Here is a 17920-nt window from a genome sequence, read left to right as displayed (position 1 = left end):
CCCCGGGACGCTTCCAGCTGTACGATTTCATAAGAGGAAGGGGGTGGAATGCCCATTTCTGCCTCAGCACGAAATGCCCTCCTTTTCACTCGGCCAATCAGCGCCTCCCAAAGTCTGAACAGTCTCCGTCGTTGTCTCTATCTGGGCAGCTGCAGCACATGGAGAGCGCGAAGAAACCCGCCGTTGAAAGGCCTGATTATCACTCTAGCCTTTTTCTTCTTCTTAGCTCTACGAGGAGAACGGGCTGCTCTGTTGCCGGAAGTGATGTGCGGGGATGGCTGGGTTGGCCCTTCTCGCTTCCCGTCGGGGTTCGCGGAACCTTCCCTGGGCTGCTGCGGCCGGTGGGCTGAGGGGATACGGAGGCGGAGGCGGCGCCATGCCTAAAAAGGTCGGTCGGGGGGCGGCGGAGAGGGCGGAGGCTCCGAGCTCCCAGACTAGCCGCCCTGAGAGTCCGAAGGTTGAAATGGAAAAGACGTCGTGTCCCTCCAGGGGGCGCACGAGGGTCTCTCCCTTCCTCAGCCCAAGCCTCACAACAACCCTGTGAGGTAGGCTAGGCAGAGAGCGAGGCAGGGACGGGGCAGTGAGCTTCGTGGCCTCCCAGGGCTTAGTGCAACCCTCGCCTTAGATAGGGCTGCCATACGTCCTGGTTTCCCAGGATATGTCCTGCAGTTCGCCTCTGAAAATGGAGTCCTGAATTATTTTTCGGAAACCGGACAAATCAACATACAGTGGTACCTCGGGTTAAGTACTTAATTCATTCCAGAGGTCCGTTCTTAACCTGAAACTGTTCTTAACTTGAAGCACCACTCTAGCTAATGGAGCCTCCTGCTGCCGCCGCGCCGCCAGAGTCCGATTTCTGTTCTTATCCTGAAGCAAAGTTCTTAACCTGAAGCATATGTAACTTGAAGCATATGTAACCCGAGGTACCACTGTATATATAAATAATATAGGAAAAGGGACCCCTCACCATTAGGTCCCAGTCGTGGCCGACTCTGGGGTTGCGGCGCTCATCTCGCTTTATTGGCCGAGGGAGCCGGTGTACATCTTCCGGGTCATGTGGCCAGCATGACTAAGCTGCTTCTGGCGAACCAGAGCAGCACACAGAAACGCTGTTTACCTTCCTGCTGGAGCGGTACCTATTTATCTACTTGCACTTCGTGCTTTTGAACTGCTAGGTTGGCAGGAGCAGGGACAGAGCAACAGGAGCTCACCCTGTCACAGAGATTCAAACTGTCAACCTTCTGATCAGCAAGCCCTAGGCTCTGTGGTTTAGCCCACAGCGCCACCCACGTCCCTATAAATAATATATATATATTAATAATAATAATAATATATGTACATACCCCACCCTAGACCCAGAGATCTCAGGGCAGTTCACAGAACAACAAATGTCCTGGAAAACCTGCAACAGGGGTTAAATTGTGCTGAAAACGTATTAAAAAAGCTCCAAAACTCAAAAATTCTTTTTGTGTGTGTATGTGTGCGTATAATTTTTATTAAATTTTCTGCTTTGCAATTTAGAATATTCATTTAAACAACCTTAAAATGTCAATGACTTCCCTTCTTCTCTTTACATGGTTCATTTTGCATACCATAAATCCCTGCATATTTTACATAAACTAAACCATTCAGTATTCCATTATTACATTCATCAAAACTTGTTTACATTGTTGAATTTATCTTAATGCTGCCAACGTTTTCAAGTGTACACCATTCCCCCACATGGATCCTCAGGATCTTTGCATTGGGTCAGCCCAAATTCACCATCAGAGCACATAGCATGTCCATGGCTACAGCCTGCCCCCCCAAAAATCACGCACCCACTGTTGCCTGGGGCTGCAATGGTGCAAAAACGTGGTTACAAAACATGGATCCTCAGGATCTTTGCATTGGGTCAGCCCAAATTCACCATCAGAGCACATAGCATGTCCATGGCTACAGCCTGCCCCCCCAAAATCACGCACCCACTGTTGCCTGGGGTTGCAATGGTGCAAAAACGTGGTTACAAAGCATGGATCCACAGGGATTCTCAGGATTTTTGCATTGGGTCAGCCCAAATTCACCATCAGATCACATGTCTGTGGCCACAGCATGAAGCACAAAAATGATACATCCACTGTTTCATTCAGAATGTTTTTTCCCTTGTTTTCCTCCTCTAAAAACGATGTGCGTGTTATGGTCAGGTGCGTGTTATAGAGCGAAAAATACGGCGGTATTTTCTTTAAACCTGCCCTCCTTGTCTTTGTGAACTTCTGGGAGGAGATACATTTGGCAGAGATGAGTGAATGCCTTTGAAACTTTTTGCAAGCCATTTGATTCAGCAGTCTTAATATCGTAGTTGTTTCTGATATGCTTAAGCTGCCTTTCAAGGCAGACTTTGCAAGGCAGCATATGTTATAGCAATGTTTTATTTTTTAAACGACATTATACAATTCAAATCACAATGATACAGCCTGTTTAAATATTTATTGTGCAATAAAATGCAGTAAAAATTAACAAAACCTATACAATAAAATATTTACATTAAAAGCAAAGTAAAACGAGGCTTTTTCAACTTTGCTTCCCCTGCCTGCACTCTCTGGCTCATCGTGTTTCTCTGTTCTGTTTTAAGGGAAAAGCACAGAGTAAGGATATAGCAAAGTCTTCGGTTCCTTCAGGCCCTGTGGCAACAGATAAAAGTGGCTCCGTTACCATCTCTGTCCATGCCAAACCTGGCTCCAAACAAAATGCTGTAACAGGTATGTTGGAAGTTGGAGGGGATAATGTTTTTTTAATTCCTTGTTATGGGAAATTTTCTTTGTGCAAATCCTGGGTTGGTTCCTGGACTCCTAAAACTTAGATGTGGACTGGATGCAAAAGGCCCTCCCAGCAGCCAGTACTCAGCAACTCATCCGAGGTTCCATTTACAGTGGTGCCTCGCAAGACGAAAAGAATCCGTTCCGCGAGTCTCTTCGTCTTGCGGTTTTTTCGTCTTGCGAAGCAAGCCCATTAGCGGATTAGCGGATTAGCGCTATTAGCGGCTTAGGGGCTTAGCGGATCAGCTGTTAAGCAACTCAGCGGATCAGCTGATAAGCGGCTTAGCGGATCAGCTGATAAGCGGCTTAGCGGATCAGCTGATAAGTGGCTTAGCGGATCAGCGGATCAGCTGTTAAGCGGCTTAGCGGATCAGCTGTTAAGCGGCTTAGCGGATCAGCTGATAAGCGGCTTAGCGAATCAGCTGATAAGCGGCTTAGCAGATCAGCTGTTAAGCGGCTTAGCGGATCAGCTGATAAGCGGCTTAGCAGATCAGCTGATAAGCAGCTTAGCGGATCAGCGGATTAGCGCTATTAGCGGCTTAGGGGCTTAGCGGATCAGGTGTTAAGCGACTCAGCGGATTAGCTGATAAGCGGCTTAGCGGATCAGCTGTTAAGCGGCTTAGCGGATCAGCTGTTAAGCGGCTTAGCGGATCAGCTGATAAGCGGCTTAGCGGATCAGCTGATAAGCGGCTTAGCAGATCAGCTGTTAAGCGGCTTAGCGGATCAGCTGTTAAGCGGCTTAGGGGATCAGCTGATAAGCAGCTTAGCGGCTTAGAAAAAGGGGGGGGGAAGGGAAAAAAACCCTCAGGAACTCGCAATACATTTTCGTCTTGCAAAGCAAGCCCATAGGAAATTCGTTTTGCAAAGCACCTCCAAAACGGAAAACCCTTTCGTCTAGTGGGTTTTCCGTCTTGCGAGGCATTCGTCTTGCGGGGCACCACTGTATTGGAAAAGAAGGAGTGGGAGGGTGAGCTGTCTTAGAGCTGTTACATGTGTTAAAGGGGGCAGAAAAGCACAATAAAAATTCTCAATTATTTTTGTATGATAACGTATGTGAAGCTAATGAAAACAACACATCCATAAAACAGCACCAAAGGTTTGTACATAAACTAGGATAAAACAAAATGAATCAGGATGGTTTAAAAGCTTGGGGGAATGAAAATGTTTGTGCCTGGTGCCAAATGGGATTAAAGTTGATGCTAGGCTAACCTCTTTGGCAAAGGCATCTCAAAGATGGGGTGCCGTTGCTGAATAGGTTTTCCTCCTAGTAGCCAACACACTTCACATAGTGGGGTACCCTGAGAAGAACCTCTGATGATGCCTTCAGTTTATGGGTAGATACCCCAGATTCAAGCTGTAAAGGACTTCAAAGGTCAAAACTAGTACTTTGAATTGGGTCTGTAAATTGACCAAGTTCCAGTGCAGTAGACAAATCTCCACTATAATATCATCAGTCCCAGTTAGTCATTTAGGAGGTCTGTTCTGAAGTAACTTCGGGTTCCAGATTACTGTATTTTTCGCTCTATAAGACGCACTTTTTCCCTCCTAAAAAGTAAGGGGAAATGTCTGTGCGTCTTATGGAGCGAATGCAGTGATGGGCTGCCCTTCTCCCTCCTCGGGGAAAAGCCTGCAAGCACTGCACAGATGCTCCACGCGGCTCGTGAAAGGGAGTTCTGGGCAGAGCCTGGGATGCATACAGGCTCTGCTCAGCGCTCCCTTTAAAGAATACTTATTTTCCTTTAAAGAATACTTAAAGAATACTTATCTTCAGAGGACAGCCCCATGTAGAATGCATTGCAGTAGTCTAACCTTGAAGCTGCCAGAGCATGGATCACTGAAGTCAGCCTATTTCAGCTTAGATAGGGATACAGCAAGTGAACCATCCTAAACTGGTAAAACTGGAACGTTCTTCACAGGGAGTGTAATTCGGCCTCAAACAGGGTGAACTCCACTCATCTAGTGTTTTATCTGGGTAAAACCTTAAGCTTATTAGCACTTATCCAGTCCATAAACTGTAGTCAATGCCAGTTGCTGGGGAACACAAGTAGAGAGAACACTTATGTCAGCTTCCTGGCTGTTTGAACACAGTGAGAACAGGATACTGTAGCAGATGGGCCTTTGGCCTGATTCATCAGGGCTCATCTTAATATCTCAGTCAACACCAATTTAGCACTTCAACTTGTTCTTTACAATGTGTGTTCACCCCAGATCACCAGATGACCTCACCCGCGAGTTTCATGTTGTTGGTATATGAAAGTTTCAAAAGAAGCGTTTTACGGTTTGAACGTCACAAAAAGCTTAATGAGTATCTGAGTAATAAAAGCCTTAAAATACTCCTTGCAGATGTGACGACAGATGCAGTCGGTGTGGCCATTGCTGCTCCTCCATCCGAAGGGGAGGCCAATGCAGAGCTATGTCGCTACCTCTCTAAGGTCCTTGAGGTTAAGAAGAGCGAGGTTGTGTTGGAGAAGGTATTCCATTCTCTCTCTTTTTAATATGTTATATTTGGGGCTCTTGAAACTTATTCATGCTGATTAACCGTGGTAGGTCACTTTTGCCAACTTTCATTTTACCAGCATGGGGGAACGCTCTTAATCCAACTGATATAAAAAGTAGGAGGGGACCAATTCCGGCAAAAGGTTGTCTTGAAGAACTAGAAATGGCTGTCTAACCACAGGCCTTGGAAGAGATGTTGATGGACGTAGAAGAGGAGGAGATATGATAGCTATCTTCAAATATCTAAAGGGCTGTCGCATGGAAGATGGAGCAAGCTTGTTTTCTCCTGCTCCGGAGGGTAGAACACAAACCAATGGCTTCAAGTTACAAGAAAGGCAATGTTAGAAACTAATATATGAAAGCTAGGAGCTAAATGGCACCTTAAACCAAAGTTATGGGTGCAACAACGGAATGTCTAGGCATGCTTTTTTATAACAAGAATTCAAAGCTGAAAATGAATGAACTGCAGCTGAAATATTATGTTCATTTTTCACATGGTCTAGTCCAGGGGTCAGCAAACTTTTTCAGCATTGTCCCTCAGACCTTGTGGGGGGCCGGACTATATTTTGAAGGGGGGGGGAACGAATTCCTATGCCCCACAAATAACCCAGAGATGCATTTTAAATAAAAGGACACATTCTACTCATGTAAAAACACGCTGATTCCCGGACCGTCCGCGGGCCGGATTTAGAAGGCGATTGGGCCGGATCCGGCCCCTGGGCCTTAGTTTCCCCTGCCCACCCCCTAATATTCTTAAGAGGGTCTTCTGAGAGTAGCTGGAAGTGGGGAGGCAGAAAAAGGTCCTCCTTTCCTTCCACTCTGCAGTTTTAATCTGAAATCTTAGGCGCAGTACTGTGCCCAGAGCTCAGAAAGCACTCGTGCTAATGAAATTCCCTGTCACAAAACACGTCTGGAACAATGGGAGTTTCAAACACTGAAGAAGGGAGATTCCAACTGAACATCGGGAAGAACTTTCTGACAGTAAGAGCTGTTTGACACTAGAATGGACTCCCTCAGAAGGTGGTGGACTCTCCTTCACTGGAGGCCTTTAAACAAAGGTTGGACGACCATCTGTCATGGACCATCTGATATTCCTGCAAAGCAGAGGGTTTGACTAGATGACCCTCATGACTCTTTCTAACTCTACAATTCTCTCTGCCATCAGCTCCAGCAAGCATGGCTAATGGTCAGGAGTGACCGGGTTTGTAGTCCAATTCTCTGTTCGTTATTGTCATTCACATTAATTGATCCTTTAAATATTGTCCATAACTTTTTCAAACTCTTTAAGGAGTCCAGTGAGTGCCTGATAGCAGCTGATGCTGTAGCGTTGCTGTAGCTAAGCAGGCACAGAAACTTGGTCAGAAACCTGGATGGGAGATGACCAGGAGTCCCATGTAGAAACGTTGTCAAAATATGCAGGTGTTAATGTGTGAAATCATCTTAAAGTTATTTGCTTTTTTATTAAAACAGGGAGGCAAATCTCGAGAAAAAGTAGTGAAGATTTTGGCACCAGTGACTCCCGATGAAGTTTTAGAGAAGCTGAGAAAAGAAGCTGCCAGCTGAGCCATTTCCAAAGCAATAAATGAGCAAAGTTGTCTCAGCAGGTCGTTTTGCTGAAGGTGAAGGACAAAGAAGGCTATACACAGGAGAGCACATTTTAAAAGGTGGCAGAGAAGCTCAACGTGCATCCGTAGACAACCGCAAAGATGAATTTAAGAGCGAACACAAGTTGTGGATACACTAATGTCAGAACACAAGGTACAAAAGCTAATGTTATTTGAGAGAGCCTCAGGACTCCAAGACTTCATTAATTGGAAAAGATGAAAATTGTGGTCTAATCGATATTATTTTATTGCCAGAATTTATATACTGCTTAATTGATGTAAACCTCCTAAGTGGTTTACATTGGACTATAGCAACTATTCATTAAAATCACCAATAAAAACAAATGTTAAAAACCAGCTGACATAACATTGATGAAAATATAAATAAAACCAACAGTTTTTAAAGCAGATACACATAAAAAAATGATATTCAAATTACATGTCTGGGTAGGTAGACTCACCTAAAGTGTGTAGCGGGTGCTGAAATCAACACAGTGAAGGCACCTGTCTAACATCAATGGGCAGGGAGTTCCGAAGAGTAGGTGCTACCAAACTGAAGGATCAGTGACTTGGAAATGCAGAACAAGCATTATGTGGCACTTGTAAAAGTGGCAGTTCTGCAAACTGATGTGGGCAAATGAGCACATCAGGCAGTGCTCTCTTTTTTATATTGGGGGGGTGCCGGTACTCACCATGAATTGTTGCAGTAAGTGCCGGTACTGCATACCCCTGGGTACCTTGGCATGTGGGCCAAGCCTGCTGGAAGTTCTCCAAATAGCACTCTATATAATCTGCCTGGAAGCAGATTACTGTTTTTGGAAGTGTTAAAATGTTGGACTTTGTTGCCTGTGGTGTATGCACTCAACCCAAGAACGTCTCTAGAAAATAGGTTTTGCAGGTTGTCATGGTTTAATAATTTGTAAAAACTGTTTAGCCAAAGACCACAGTGGGTGAAAAAGAAATGCATGGCTACACCAAGGGGAACAATGCCTCTGTCCATTCTACTTGCAGTTCCCTTAGAAATGATTATCTGCCTTCAAGCTCAGTGCCTGAAAAACATTTGGAAGACCCATTTTGTTCTCATGTTAGTAAGAATCTCTCTCCCGTAGTATATTAGTATACTTGCTGCCATTTGGTGTGGGTAAATATGCATTGATACTTCATATCTGAGGAGGATATGAGGAACCATTGCCAGTCTCCCACCTGTACCTATTACAGTGAAGATACAACTGTATGAACCTTTTCTCCCCCTGCTGTTCCCCATTCACAAGCTAGGGAGAAACATCTCATAAGAGAATGTGAATTCTGATCTTGCTATGTTCTGCCTTTCCAGCTCTCCTTTGGCATTAATGGTTTCTGACTGCATGTTTCAAAACTGGGTTTTCTGGTTCTTTGCTTTCGCATCATATTGGGTTTCCTGCCTTGTACATACATGGCCAAGGGTGCCTTAGGTACTGAGGCGCTCATTTCAAAATACAGTAGGCCTGACACGCTGTCAGCTCGATGATTTGTGTCTGTCAGAGACTCCCACTTATACCACTGATTCCATGGTTTGTCAAATAGCAGTGTAAAGCCAACGGGACTTTCTGTGTGGCCATCAAGCTGGAGGATATTCACTCCTTTGGCCTGTACTGGAAAAGTAAGGGGCTTTCCTTGAGGAAATGCTGTGAGCAGGTGGGGAGTGCTGCCTGTGATCTTGGAGACAGTGGGAACTGGGATATGGCAGCAACTGGCCTTTCTGGGACTTGAACTGAGAAAAAAGCAGCTTTCAAATCTTCCACCAATCAGTGTATTCCAGTCTCAACTAAAACCCAGCTTGATCATCACCTCATTAGTCTCTCTTGGTTTTATTCATTTATGTTATTTCTCATATTCTCTGTGTCTCAGTGGCAGCAATAACTCTGATATGAATTACTTATCGTTTTTCCATGCTAAGGCTGTCTGAAAGTCTGCTGCAATGCTATGTAAGTTCCCTCAGAAGTCAGTCCCAGCCTGTGTTAGATGAGGTTTACTTCCAGGAAAGCGTGCATAGGATTGTGCTTTAGCTGATTTAATTGCCTGAGTTTTGATTGTCCAATTTACTTTTCCTCTTGCACTATTTAGGCAGGCTTCCCTTTTAACTTTGTAGTTCACCTTAAATGACTGTGTTCATGTTCTTCTTCTTGCTGAGTGGTGCAGTTAAGTAATTTTAGACTTTGGACTTAATGGTCTTTAGATGATTAATGCCCATGCCATCACTTATATCAAGATGTAGTTAAACCGTCCCTGCTGCCTCCTGCTCATTCTTTTATTTGAGACCCTGGACCAAAGTCCTGTATTGACTGCACCACTGTTCCTTCCTACTTAAAAGGATTCACTTATTCCCCCAAATGCTACCCTCTTCATACTCTCTGAATCAGTCTTTCAGCTGCTTTCATTTGCATCCCTCTCCACCTTCCTGCACAAAACCTCCCATTGCACCTTTTTTTTGCTCTCCTTCATCCATCTTAATCAGCCGTTGAAATTGACATCCTTTTCAGTAACCCACAGCTGCTATTTTACTGGGAAGTAGTAAGCTAGGAACTTTGTCTTCATTATGTCACCTTATTCTTATTAGTTCCTCTTTGGATGCCTTTAAAACAGCCTTGACCAGCTGAGCTTTGGTTTATTTCCACTTCCTCTGTTCCGCATCTTAAAAACTTGTCTTTTCACGAGATTCACTGTTCTGTTTGCATACTTTCACACTAGCTGTTTGGTCCCTTGTCCAGGAGCACAGTCACTTACAAACAATTTGTGCTCCAAAAGGTTGCAAACTGGTAAGTCCAGAATAGCCCTTTTGGCACTGGGAAGCAAGGAAAAACCTGGAGTCATTTAGTTGCAGTTCCCTGTGAAAATGAGCCCTTGGCGCCCTAACCCGCGGGGTCACAGTTTTGCCCAAAACCTGACATCGTCCAATTCACTTGAAAATAGTGCTAAACACTGGCAAATGCCCCCCTGCAACGTTTGCCAATGCAAACCCCACGTTTCACAGTATGCCATAAAATGAGCTCTCGGCGCACTAATAAAGGCTTCATTTCAGTTGGCAATGAAGACTAAGACATATGCACCAGGGCCAGGCTTTGGGGCAGAAGTCTAGAACTCAGCTAGATAGGCAGGAGGGCCCCAAATGTAGCAGGAGCAGCTTGTTGTACCGGTAAGTGAAGAAACATATACAGTGGTACCTCGGGTTAAGAACTTAATTCGTTCCGGGGGTCCGTTCTTAACCTGAAACTGTTCTTAACCTGAAGCACCACTTTAGCTAATGGGGCCTCCCGCTACTGCTGCGCCGCCGGAGCACGGTTTCTGTTCTCATCCTGAAGCAAAGTTCTTAACCCGAGGTACTATTTCTGGGTTAGCAGAGTCTGTAACTTGAAGCGTCTGTAACCTGAAGTGTCTGTAACCCGAAGTACCACTGTATTACCATCTGAGGATTACCACCCTTTGTAAGAACATTAAGTGCAGAGTCTAAAATTGTCTTAACTGCACCACTGGGAGCAAGGAGCTACATCACCCACTGGAAAGCTTTTTCTGCTGGCTTCCTGCCTTCTGGAGTTTCAGTTAGCCATGCCCACCATTTCTTTGTAGCCAGAAGAAGTGGGTTTTATGGATTTTTCTTTTAGCATTTTCAAAAAAGCAAGCTGAGTTTTTGTATGTCATTTCACACACCGCATTCTGTGCAAATCACTGCTGCATACACACAGCCCCGCTGTATTTCCATGAAAAAGTTTTGTCTCTCCCTGAAACCCAGACTCATGCATCTAATGTAAGTCTGCAAGCATTCTGTCTGTTGAAGGGTCTCTTGGCAACCTGCAGATTCAGAAATGGCCCTTTTTGCCACCTGCACCGTCAGCAGAAGGCCGGCTTGCCTTGACTTTTAGAACTGGGCTGGGGTTTTGCAGCTCCCCGCTAGCATTTACCCTTTTGCAAAGTGCACATCTCAGGGCTTCTAATGCATCTGACAGCTCAGAATCTAGAGTACATCGCAGGTCTCGGCTGCTCACCAAATGACATCCTGCTGGAAGCGAAATTGCAGTGAAACAACTAGAAGGCACTTCCCCTTTCCCCCAGAAGAGAATTGTCAAGCAGTCTTTGGCTGCCTTCTCTCTCTCTCTCTCCCTCTCTCTCCCTCTCCCTCTCTCATTATTAACAAAGAAAGTGCAAGTCTGTCCCTAATAACCTGGAGCTCTTCCTTTTCGCTCTAGAAACCCATTACTGAGCCAGCTACTGACTGAGAGACATCGACAGTTGCTTTGCACATGGGGCTTGTTCGGCCAATTTGATTCAGCTAATTTCTGCTTAATAAGGATGCTCCATTTTAGCCTAGTCATCTTGCTTCTCAAATCAGGTTATCACTCCTGCGAGGCCATTTAAAAGCCAAGGACAACTAAAAGTCAACACCGCACTTGCAGAACACTCTTCTGAAACAGGGAAGGGCCAGCTAATGGGCTACAGTCAACTTCTGGAGTAATGGATGGGGACCACGGTAGCTCAAAGGCTGCGGTCTTCCATGTGGTCCTCTCAGCATGCTCCACTCATTACCTGAGGCCCTCCTTACACAAAGCCAGTATCAACTGGACTTTCTCCTGCTGAGGCACCCATCCTGTGGAACCCTCCGCCAAGCAAGGTGGACACCATTGTGTCTTCTCAGGCCCCCAGGCAAGACACAATGTCAGGGACTCGCTGGACCCTGAGGAGTGGTGGCTGGATCCTGATGAATGGGTTGCCGAACCAATTAACCAACTAGAAGGATTACTGTTAATAGCACCAGTTTTCCTATACTGTAACTTGATATAGCTGAATATGAGCAGGCTTATGCACATGAGAAAGCAGGGGTCGGAGGCTGGCTTGGAAGATGGGAGCAGTGAACTGGGGTAGCCTGCAACAGCCAGAAGATGAGAGTCAGAGGCAGGAGAAGTTGCAGGATTGGAGAGTGAAGAACAGGTGGAGGAGGGAGAGAGAGAGAAGTTGGGCTGGTTAAGAGTCAAGGGGTTTCAAACCTCTTCCTTCTCCTCTTGCTTCCACCTCTCCTTCTCTGCTGTCTCCCATGACCCGAAGAGGACTGAAGCAGGGGGAGCAGAAGGCTACACACAGGTGGAGTCTTTGCTTGCCTGCCTGCAGCTTGGTTGGGGGAGATACATAAGCTGTTTCGCCAACTGCCTCATTGGGTAGCTGAGACATGCCTTTCCCTAACTTGTAAGTGCACTTTAAAGAGTTAATTCCTTACTCAGGGCATTCCATGCCTGACCTCTTTGACACATGCATTTGTACTAAGGCTCCCAGTACATTTCCAAGCACAATTGGTGCTGACCTTTAAAGGCTTATATGGCCTCAGCCCAGTATACCTGAAGGAGCATCTCCACCCCCATCGTTCAGCCTGGACACTGAGGTCCAGCTCTGAGGGCCTTCCGGCAGATCCCTTCCCTGCAAGAAGTGCAGTTGCAGGGAACCAGGCAGAGGGCCTTCTCGGTAGTGGCGCCCACCCTGTGTAACGCCCTCCCACCAGATGTCAAGGAAATAAACAACTATCTGACTTTTATAGGATATCTGAAGGCAACCCTGTTTAGGGAAGTTGTTAATGTTTGATGTTTTATTGTGTTTTTAATATCCTGTTGGAAGCTGCCCAGGGTGGCAGGGGAGGCCTGGCCAGATAATAAATAAATTATTATTATTAGGCTCATGAAATAACTTTTATGCTGGCGTAGGTAATGTTTGTTTTAATGACTCCTGGATTTGTCAGTTTGTGTTTTATTGGCTAGTGTGTGGTTCCTTTCTTTCATGCTGTGCTATTATTTAATAAGAACTTGGGAAGCTGACTTGTACCTAACCAGACCCTTGGTTCATCCAACTCAGTAGTGTCTACACTGACTGGCAGCAGCTCTCCAAGGTCTCAGGCAGGGTTCTATCCTAGCCCTACCTGTAGATGCTGGGGCTTGAATCTGAGACTTTCGTCATGCAAAAGAAGTGCTCTACCACTGAGCCGTCTTCAGCTTCCTTGGAGAATAAGTTGGAGTCAAACATGCAAAAAATGAAAACAACAGTGCACCAGAAAATCAAGAACTGCAAGAATGATTCCACTGTGACAGCAAATTTAATAGTAGGAGCTGCTGGTACCACTACACTACAGGGAGTAATCACTACACCACAGGGAGCCAGTGGTAGACTCGTAATCTGGTGAACCGGGTTCGCTTCCCCGCTCCTCCACATGCAGCTGCTGGGTGACCTTGGGCTAGTCACACTTCTCTGAAGTCTCTCAGCCTCACTCACCTCACAGAGTGTTTGTTGTGGGGGAGGAAGGGAAAGAAGAATGTTACCCACTCTGAGACTCCTTCGGGTAGTGATAAAACGGGATATCAAATCCAAACACTTATAGTATACCAGAAACCCAGCAGTGTCCCAATACTATGAAGGTAGCAACATTACATCTCCCTTCAAGGCCGTTCAAAGAGTTTCACCTCGGTTACAGATCTTCTAGAATCAAGCCATTGCAGCCATTTCTGCAACAAATCAAGTCAGTCTGAACAGAGGTTTCCTCGGAGGACCACTGTCCCTTTGGGCAGCAGCTTAGTCTGTGATGCTATTCTCAGTCTCTTGCAACAGCCTTCTTAATAAGACAGGGATGGGGAGCCTCTGGTGCTCCAGATGTTGTCAGACTCCTACTCCGATCAGCCCCAGTCAATAGGCCCAACAATGGGGGAGGGGGAGAGTCATAGGCCAACAACATATGGAGGGCCACAGGTTCCCCGACCCTGTTGTAAGGCTTCAAAAGCAAGGAGTCGAGAAGTTGGAAATTCTCCCGTGATGGTACTCTTTCTTTCCCCCTGCTTCAATTTTGTATGTAACATCTCGGCTCTTTCTCTGTGCTTGAGCTCCAGGATTGTAAATCTCTATACTGCTAGAATGGCACCCAACTTAGCATTGAGCCTGCTCATCTGAGAGGTGGTCCATTTGTGCGTGAGAAAAGCAACAATCTCTTGCCTCCCAAATAGTTGTCTGGAGAATTGAATGGTCCTTGAGACTATGGAAGTGTTCCTGTTCTAAATGGCAATCAGGCGGTGATAGGAGACTTTCTGGCCTAGACAATTTCCCCAAGGACTCTGCTGGCTGCCTCTTTACTGCAGCATGGAGCGGCTTTCCTATTAACGTTTCCGCTTTGCAGAATTGCTGTTGAAGGTAATGAGTCTTTAGTGTGAAATTGGAGCACTGCAAATGTTCCTTGGGCTGCTTGGAACTAGTTTAGTGCTCTTGGGGGTTATAGCACCTTCCCGACATCCAAACTTTCACAGTGTACTTTACACAATATATATCATACACTGTCTTCCTCGAGATCATCTCCACATAGGAGCAATAATGTCTCCTGCGAAATGGTCCATAGACAATGCTGGACCCAAGCCATTAGAACCAGCTGCTGCAGTTGCTGGACAGATGCTTCAGCAGATTATCATCAACTAATGTTAAAGGACGGGACGCGGGTGGCGCTGTGGGTTAAACCACAGAGCTTAGGACTTGCCGATCAGAAGGTCGGCAGTTCGAATCCCCGTGACAGGGTGAGCTCCCGTTGCTCAGTCCCTGCTCCTGCCAATCTAGCAGTTTGAAAGCACGTCCAAGTGCAAGTAGATAAGTAGGTACCACTCCGGCGGGAAGGTAAACGGCGTTTCCGTGCGCTGCTCTGGTTCGCCAGAAGCGGCTTAGTCATGCTGGCCACATGACCCGGAAGCTGTACGCCGGCTCCCTCGGCCAATAAAGCAAGATGAGCACCGCAACCCCAGAGTCAACCACGACTGCACCTAATGGTCAGTGGTCCCTTTACCTTTAATGTTAAAGGACACCTTGAACCTGAGCCTGGAAGCAGCAGCAATATCTTTTGAGTGGCCCTATCAGAAGGTGCTTTAAGGACGCAGGTGGCACTGTGATCTAAACCACTGAGCCTCTTGGGCTTGCCGATCAGAAGGTCGGCAGTTCAAATTCCCACGACAGGGTGAGCTCCTGTTGTTCAGTCCCTGCCAACCTACCAGTTCGAAAGCACGTCAAAGTGCAAGTAGATAAATAGGTACCACTCCGGCGGGAAGGTAAATGGTGTTTCCGTGCGCTGCTCTGGTTTTGCCAGAAGCAGCTTAGTCATGCTGGCCACATGACCCGGAAGCTGTATGCCAGCTCCCTCGGCCAGTAAAGCGAGATGAGCTCCGCAACCCCAGAGTCGTCCTTGACTGGACCTAACGGTCGAGGGTCCTTTTACCTTTATTAGGAGGTGAATCACCACACTGACACATCTGCAGCTCTCAAGGGCAGCCCCCAAAGCGCCTGGAGTAGTTGTCAGCTTTTGAACTTGTTAGGCCCAAACCTGAACACGTAGGCAGTGTCGCCATGCTTTCATAGGAAAACTGAAAAGAAAAAAAGCGGGCAATGGTCGCCAACATCTTTAAAAGGCAGCCTTTATAACCGGTGGGGTTATAAAACAAACTTGAAAGTTGCAGGGCCTAGGGCTTGTGATACCCGAGAGGCAAACGGATTGCCAAACAAAGTTTTCCAGCAAAACATCGTGTGTCGTGGGGGACAGAAAGAGAGATTTCAGGGCAGGCTTGGTGTCGGCAGCTGGCATCTTTGGGAAGTTACTAGAGCCCCAGCGAGCCCCACATGGAAGTTAAAAGGGTACCCCCCCCCCCACATACACACTTTTAAATTCCCTGCAATGCACCAGGCTGGTGCTATGTCAGGTGTCTTTGGATAATTAAAATAGTGGACAGATACATAGATTGCAGCACTGCTGTTGCTATCTTCCACCAGCAAGTAAGCCGGGGAGGGGGATCTCCAATGTAGAAGGGAACCTTCCCTCACCAGTCCCCCTACCTCAAATCTAGAGCTGGCCTAACTTCTTGGGCCTCCCCAAGAATGACAAAATATAGTGTTCTTATTTTGCGTACCCCTGCAAACGTCATGATTTTGTGTGATTCATTGAGGTTGCAAAATTCAGCTCCTCTTGCTGCAGAGCTTGCATTTGATTTATTTAGCACGGGGTACGCAAGAAGGCCCCAGAGTGTGCAGCGCTGCTTTTGGAACGAGCCTGCCGTTCAAGCAGCGGCCACTGGGTGGCAGAGTGCTAAGCTGTCCCCTGCCCGAGCTTTTGCATTTATCTGGGAGTTTTAATATTAATCCTGTATTTAAAGCTGCCATCCCGCACCGAAAGGAGGTAGTGAGCAGATCCATTAGGAAACTGTCGCTTTTGTGCCTGAGCTCAGTGAACCTGTCTCTGTCCTGCTGGGAAGTAATGCAATGGTGCACTTAAGAGAAAGGAGGTGGTGGGCGAATAGGGAGAAGGCTCAAAATAGAACTGTGTCTGTGTGTTATACTATTAAGTATCAGGCAGGATAGCTGGACGGCGCAACATAATTTTCTGCCTCAGCATGGACAGAACCTAGGACGTAGCTGTATCCTGGGCCAGACCATTGGTCTATTATTATTATTATTATTATTATTATTATTATTCGTATACTGCCCATTATCTGAAGATCACAGGGCAGTTCACAACGTAAAAATACAAAACGAGAACATGAAATACATAGTAAAAGCAAAAAGGTGTTTGCTTTTGCTGCTTCAAATGCACCATAGTATTTCTTTCTCTCTGCTCCTCACAGCAGTCATTTCTCCTCTGGTCACTGTTGTAGATGCACGTATATCCAAGGCACAATGTAAAGACTGGTTATTTTGATGTAATTTTGCCTGTATATTTCTGCTAGGTCCTATTTAATGGTCATAGTACCTTTGGCTGTAGGAAAATCAGGATGATATACCATTTGCAAATCCTTCTGAATTTTGCATCGAAATTATGACACACTGTATTTCCTGCATTTGAGGATAATTTATTGCTATCACATAACTTGCTCATGATGTATTTATTAATTTACTAGTGTGTTTGTTTGTTTAGAAATTTCTATCCTCCCAGTGCCCATGCAGGACTGGGGCAGCTTACAACAATTCAAAATCCCAATGTCGCATAAAACCGTATCTGTACATTTAAATCACAACAGAGGCAGTGCGCACAAATAAAACATATGCTTATGTAAATGGATATTTTATTAGCAGGCAAAAGCCTTTCTGGAAACTGAATTGGCTGGCTGTAATGACCCAAATATGAATGGAGCTTCTATCACTGGAGGTAAGAATATGGTGGTCACTTAAAGGTAAAGGTACCCCTGACCGTTAGGTCCAGTCGCGGACGACTCTGGGGTTGCGTGCTCATCTCGCTCTGTAGGCTGAGGGAGCCGGCGTTTGTCCGGAGACAGCTTCCGGGTCATGTGGCCAGCATGACTAAGCCGCTTCTGGTGAACCAGAGCAGCGCACAGAAATGCCGTTTACCTTCCCGCTGGAGTGGTACCTATTTATCTACTTGCACTTTGATGTGCTTTCGAACTGCTAGGTTGGCAGGAGCAGGGACTGAACAACGGGAGCTTAGCCCATCGCAGGGATTCAAACCGCCAACCTTCTGATCTGCAAGACCTAGGCTCTGTGGTTTAGACCACAGCGCCACCTGCGTTCCTCCAATGGTGGCCACTTACAAACTGCAAAAAGAGAGGGCAGAAGAGGACACAGATTTGCATTGAAATTGTGTATGCTATGCAAACCAATGTGCATAGGAGCAACTTCTGAAATAGTGATAGTTTTAATAGAAAGACACTTCACCATAGTGGAGAAGACTGTGGCCAAGCGACCTGTGTGCTTGCTCAGTGTGCTGCCTCAGTGGAAGGCCCACAGCTCAGTGGGAGTCAAGCACCTATTGACACCCAGAAGTTCCAAGGTTCAGTTCCCAGCATCTTCAGGTAGGACTGGGAGTGAACCCCGCCTTCAACTTTGGAGAGCTGCTGGCAGTCAATGTAGACAATGCTGAAGACGGACTAATGGTTTGATTTGCAGGTTCCTTTATTCCGAAGATGCTACTGTAACCACTGGTGGACAACGACAAGGCCATCACACTCATTTTTTATGGTTCTTTAGGCCAGATTCAATGAAATAGCT

The 17920-nt window shown here is 46.2% G+C and overlaps 1 protein-coding gene across 1 annotated transcript; it reads left to right on the top strand.

Annotated features, from left to right (window-relative positions):
- The first annotated feature begins 252 nt into the window (after positions 1-252).
- LOC307203518 (UPF0235 protein C15orf40 homolog) lies at positions 253-7252 on the top strand. Its single transcript, XM_079954426.1, has 4 exons — positions 253-388; positions 2612-2738; positions 5139-5266; positions 6762-7252. Exons 1-4 carry the CDS (start codon positions 275-277, stop codon positions 6852-6854), a joined length of 462 nt encoding a protein of 153 aa, XP_079810552.1. The 5' UTR covers positions 253-274; the 3' UTR covers positions 6855-7252.
- The last annotated feature ends 10668 nt before the right edge of the window (positions 7253-17920 follow it).

This window comes from Podarcis cretensis, assembly GCF_951804945.1.
Source record: "Podarcis cretensis genome assembly, chromosome: 14".
In the NCBI taxonomy this organism is placed as follows: Eukaryota; Metazoa; Chordata; class Lepidosauria; order Squamata; family Lacertidae; genus Podarcis; species Podarcis cretensis.
Note: the sequence above shows the minus strand (reverse complement) of the source record. Positions and strands in the feature narration are given on the sequence as shown.

What these genes read in the sequence shown, in the direction of transcription:
- LOC307203518 (XM_079954426.1), top strand. Translation starts at nt 275, where the DNA reads ATGGCTGGGTTGGCCCTTCTCGCTTCCCGTCGGGGTTCGCGGAACCTT. An exon ending in CAAACAAAATGCTGTAACAG is followed by an intron (nt 2,739 to 5,138) that starts GTATGTTGGAAG and finishes TACTCCTTGCAG; the next exon opens with ATGTGACGACAGATGCAGTC. An exon ending in GCGAGGTTGTGTTGGAGAAG is followed by an intron (nt 5,267 to 6,761) that starts GTATTCCATTCT and finishes TTATTAAAACAG; the next exon opens with GGAGGCAAATCTCGAGAAAA.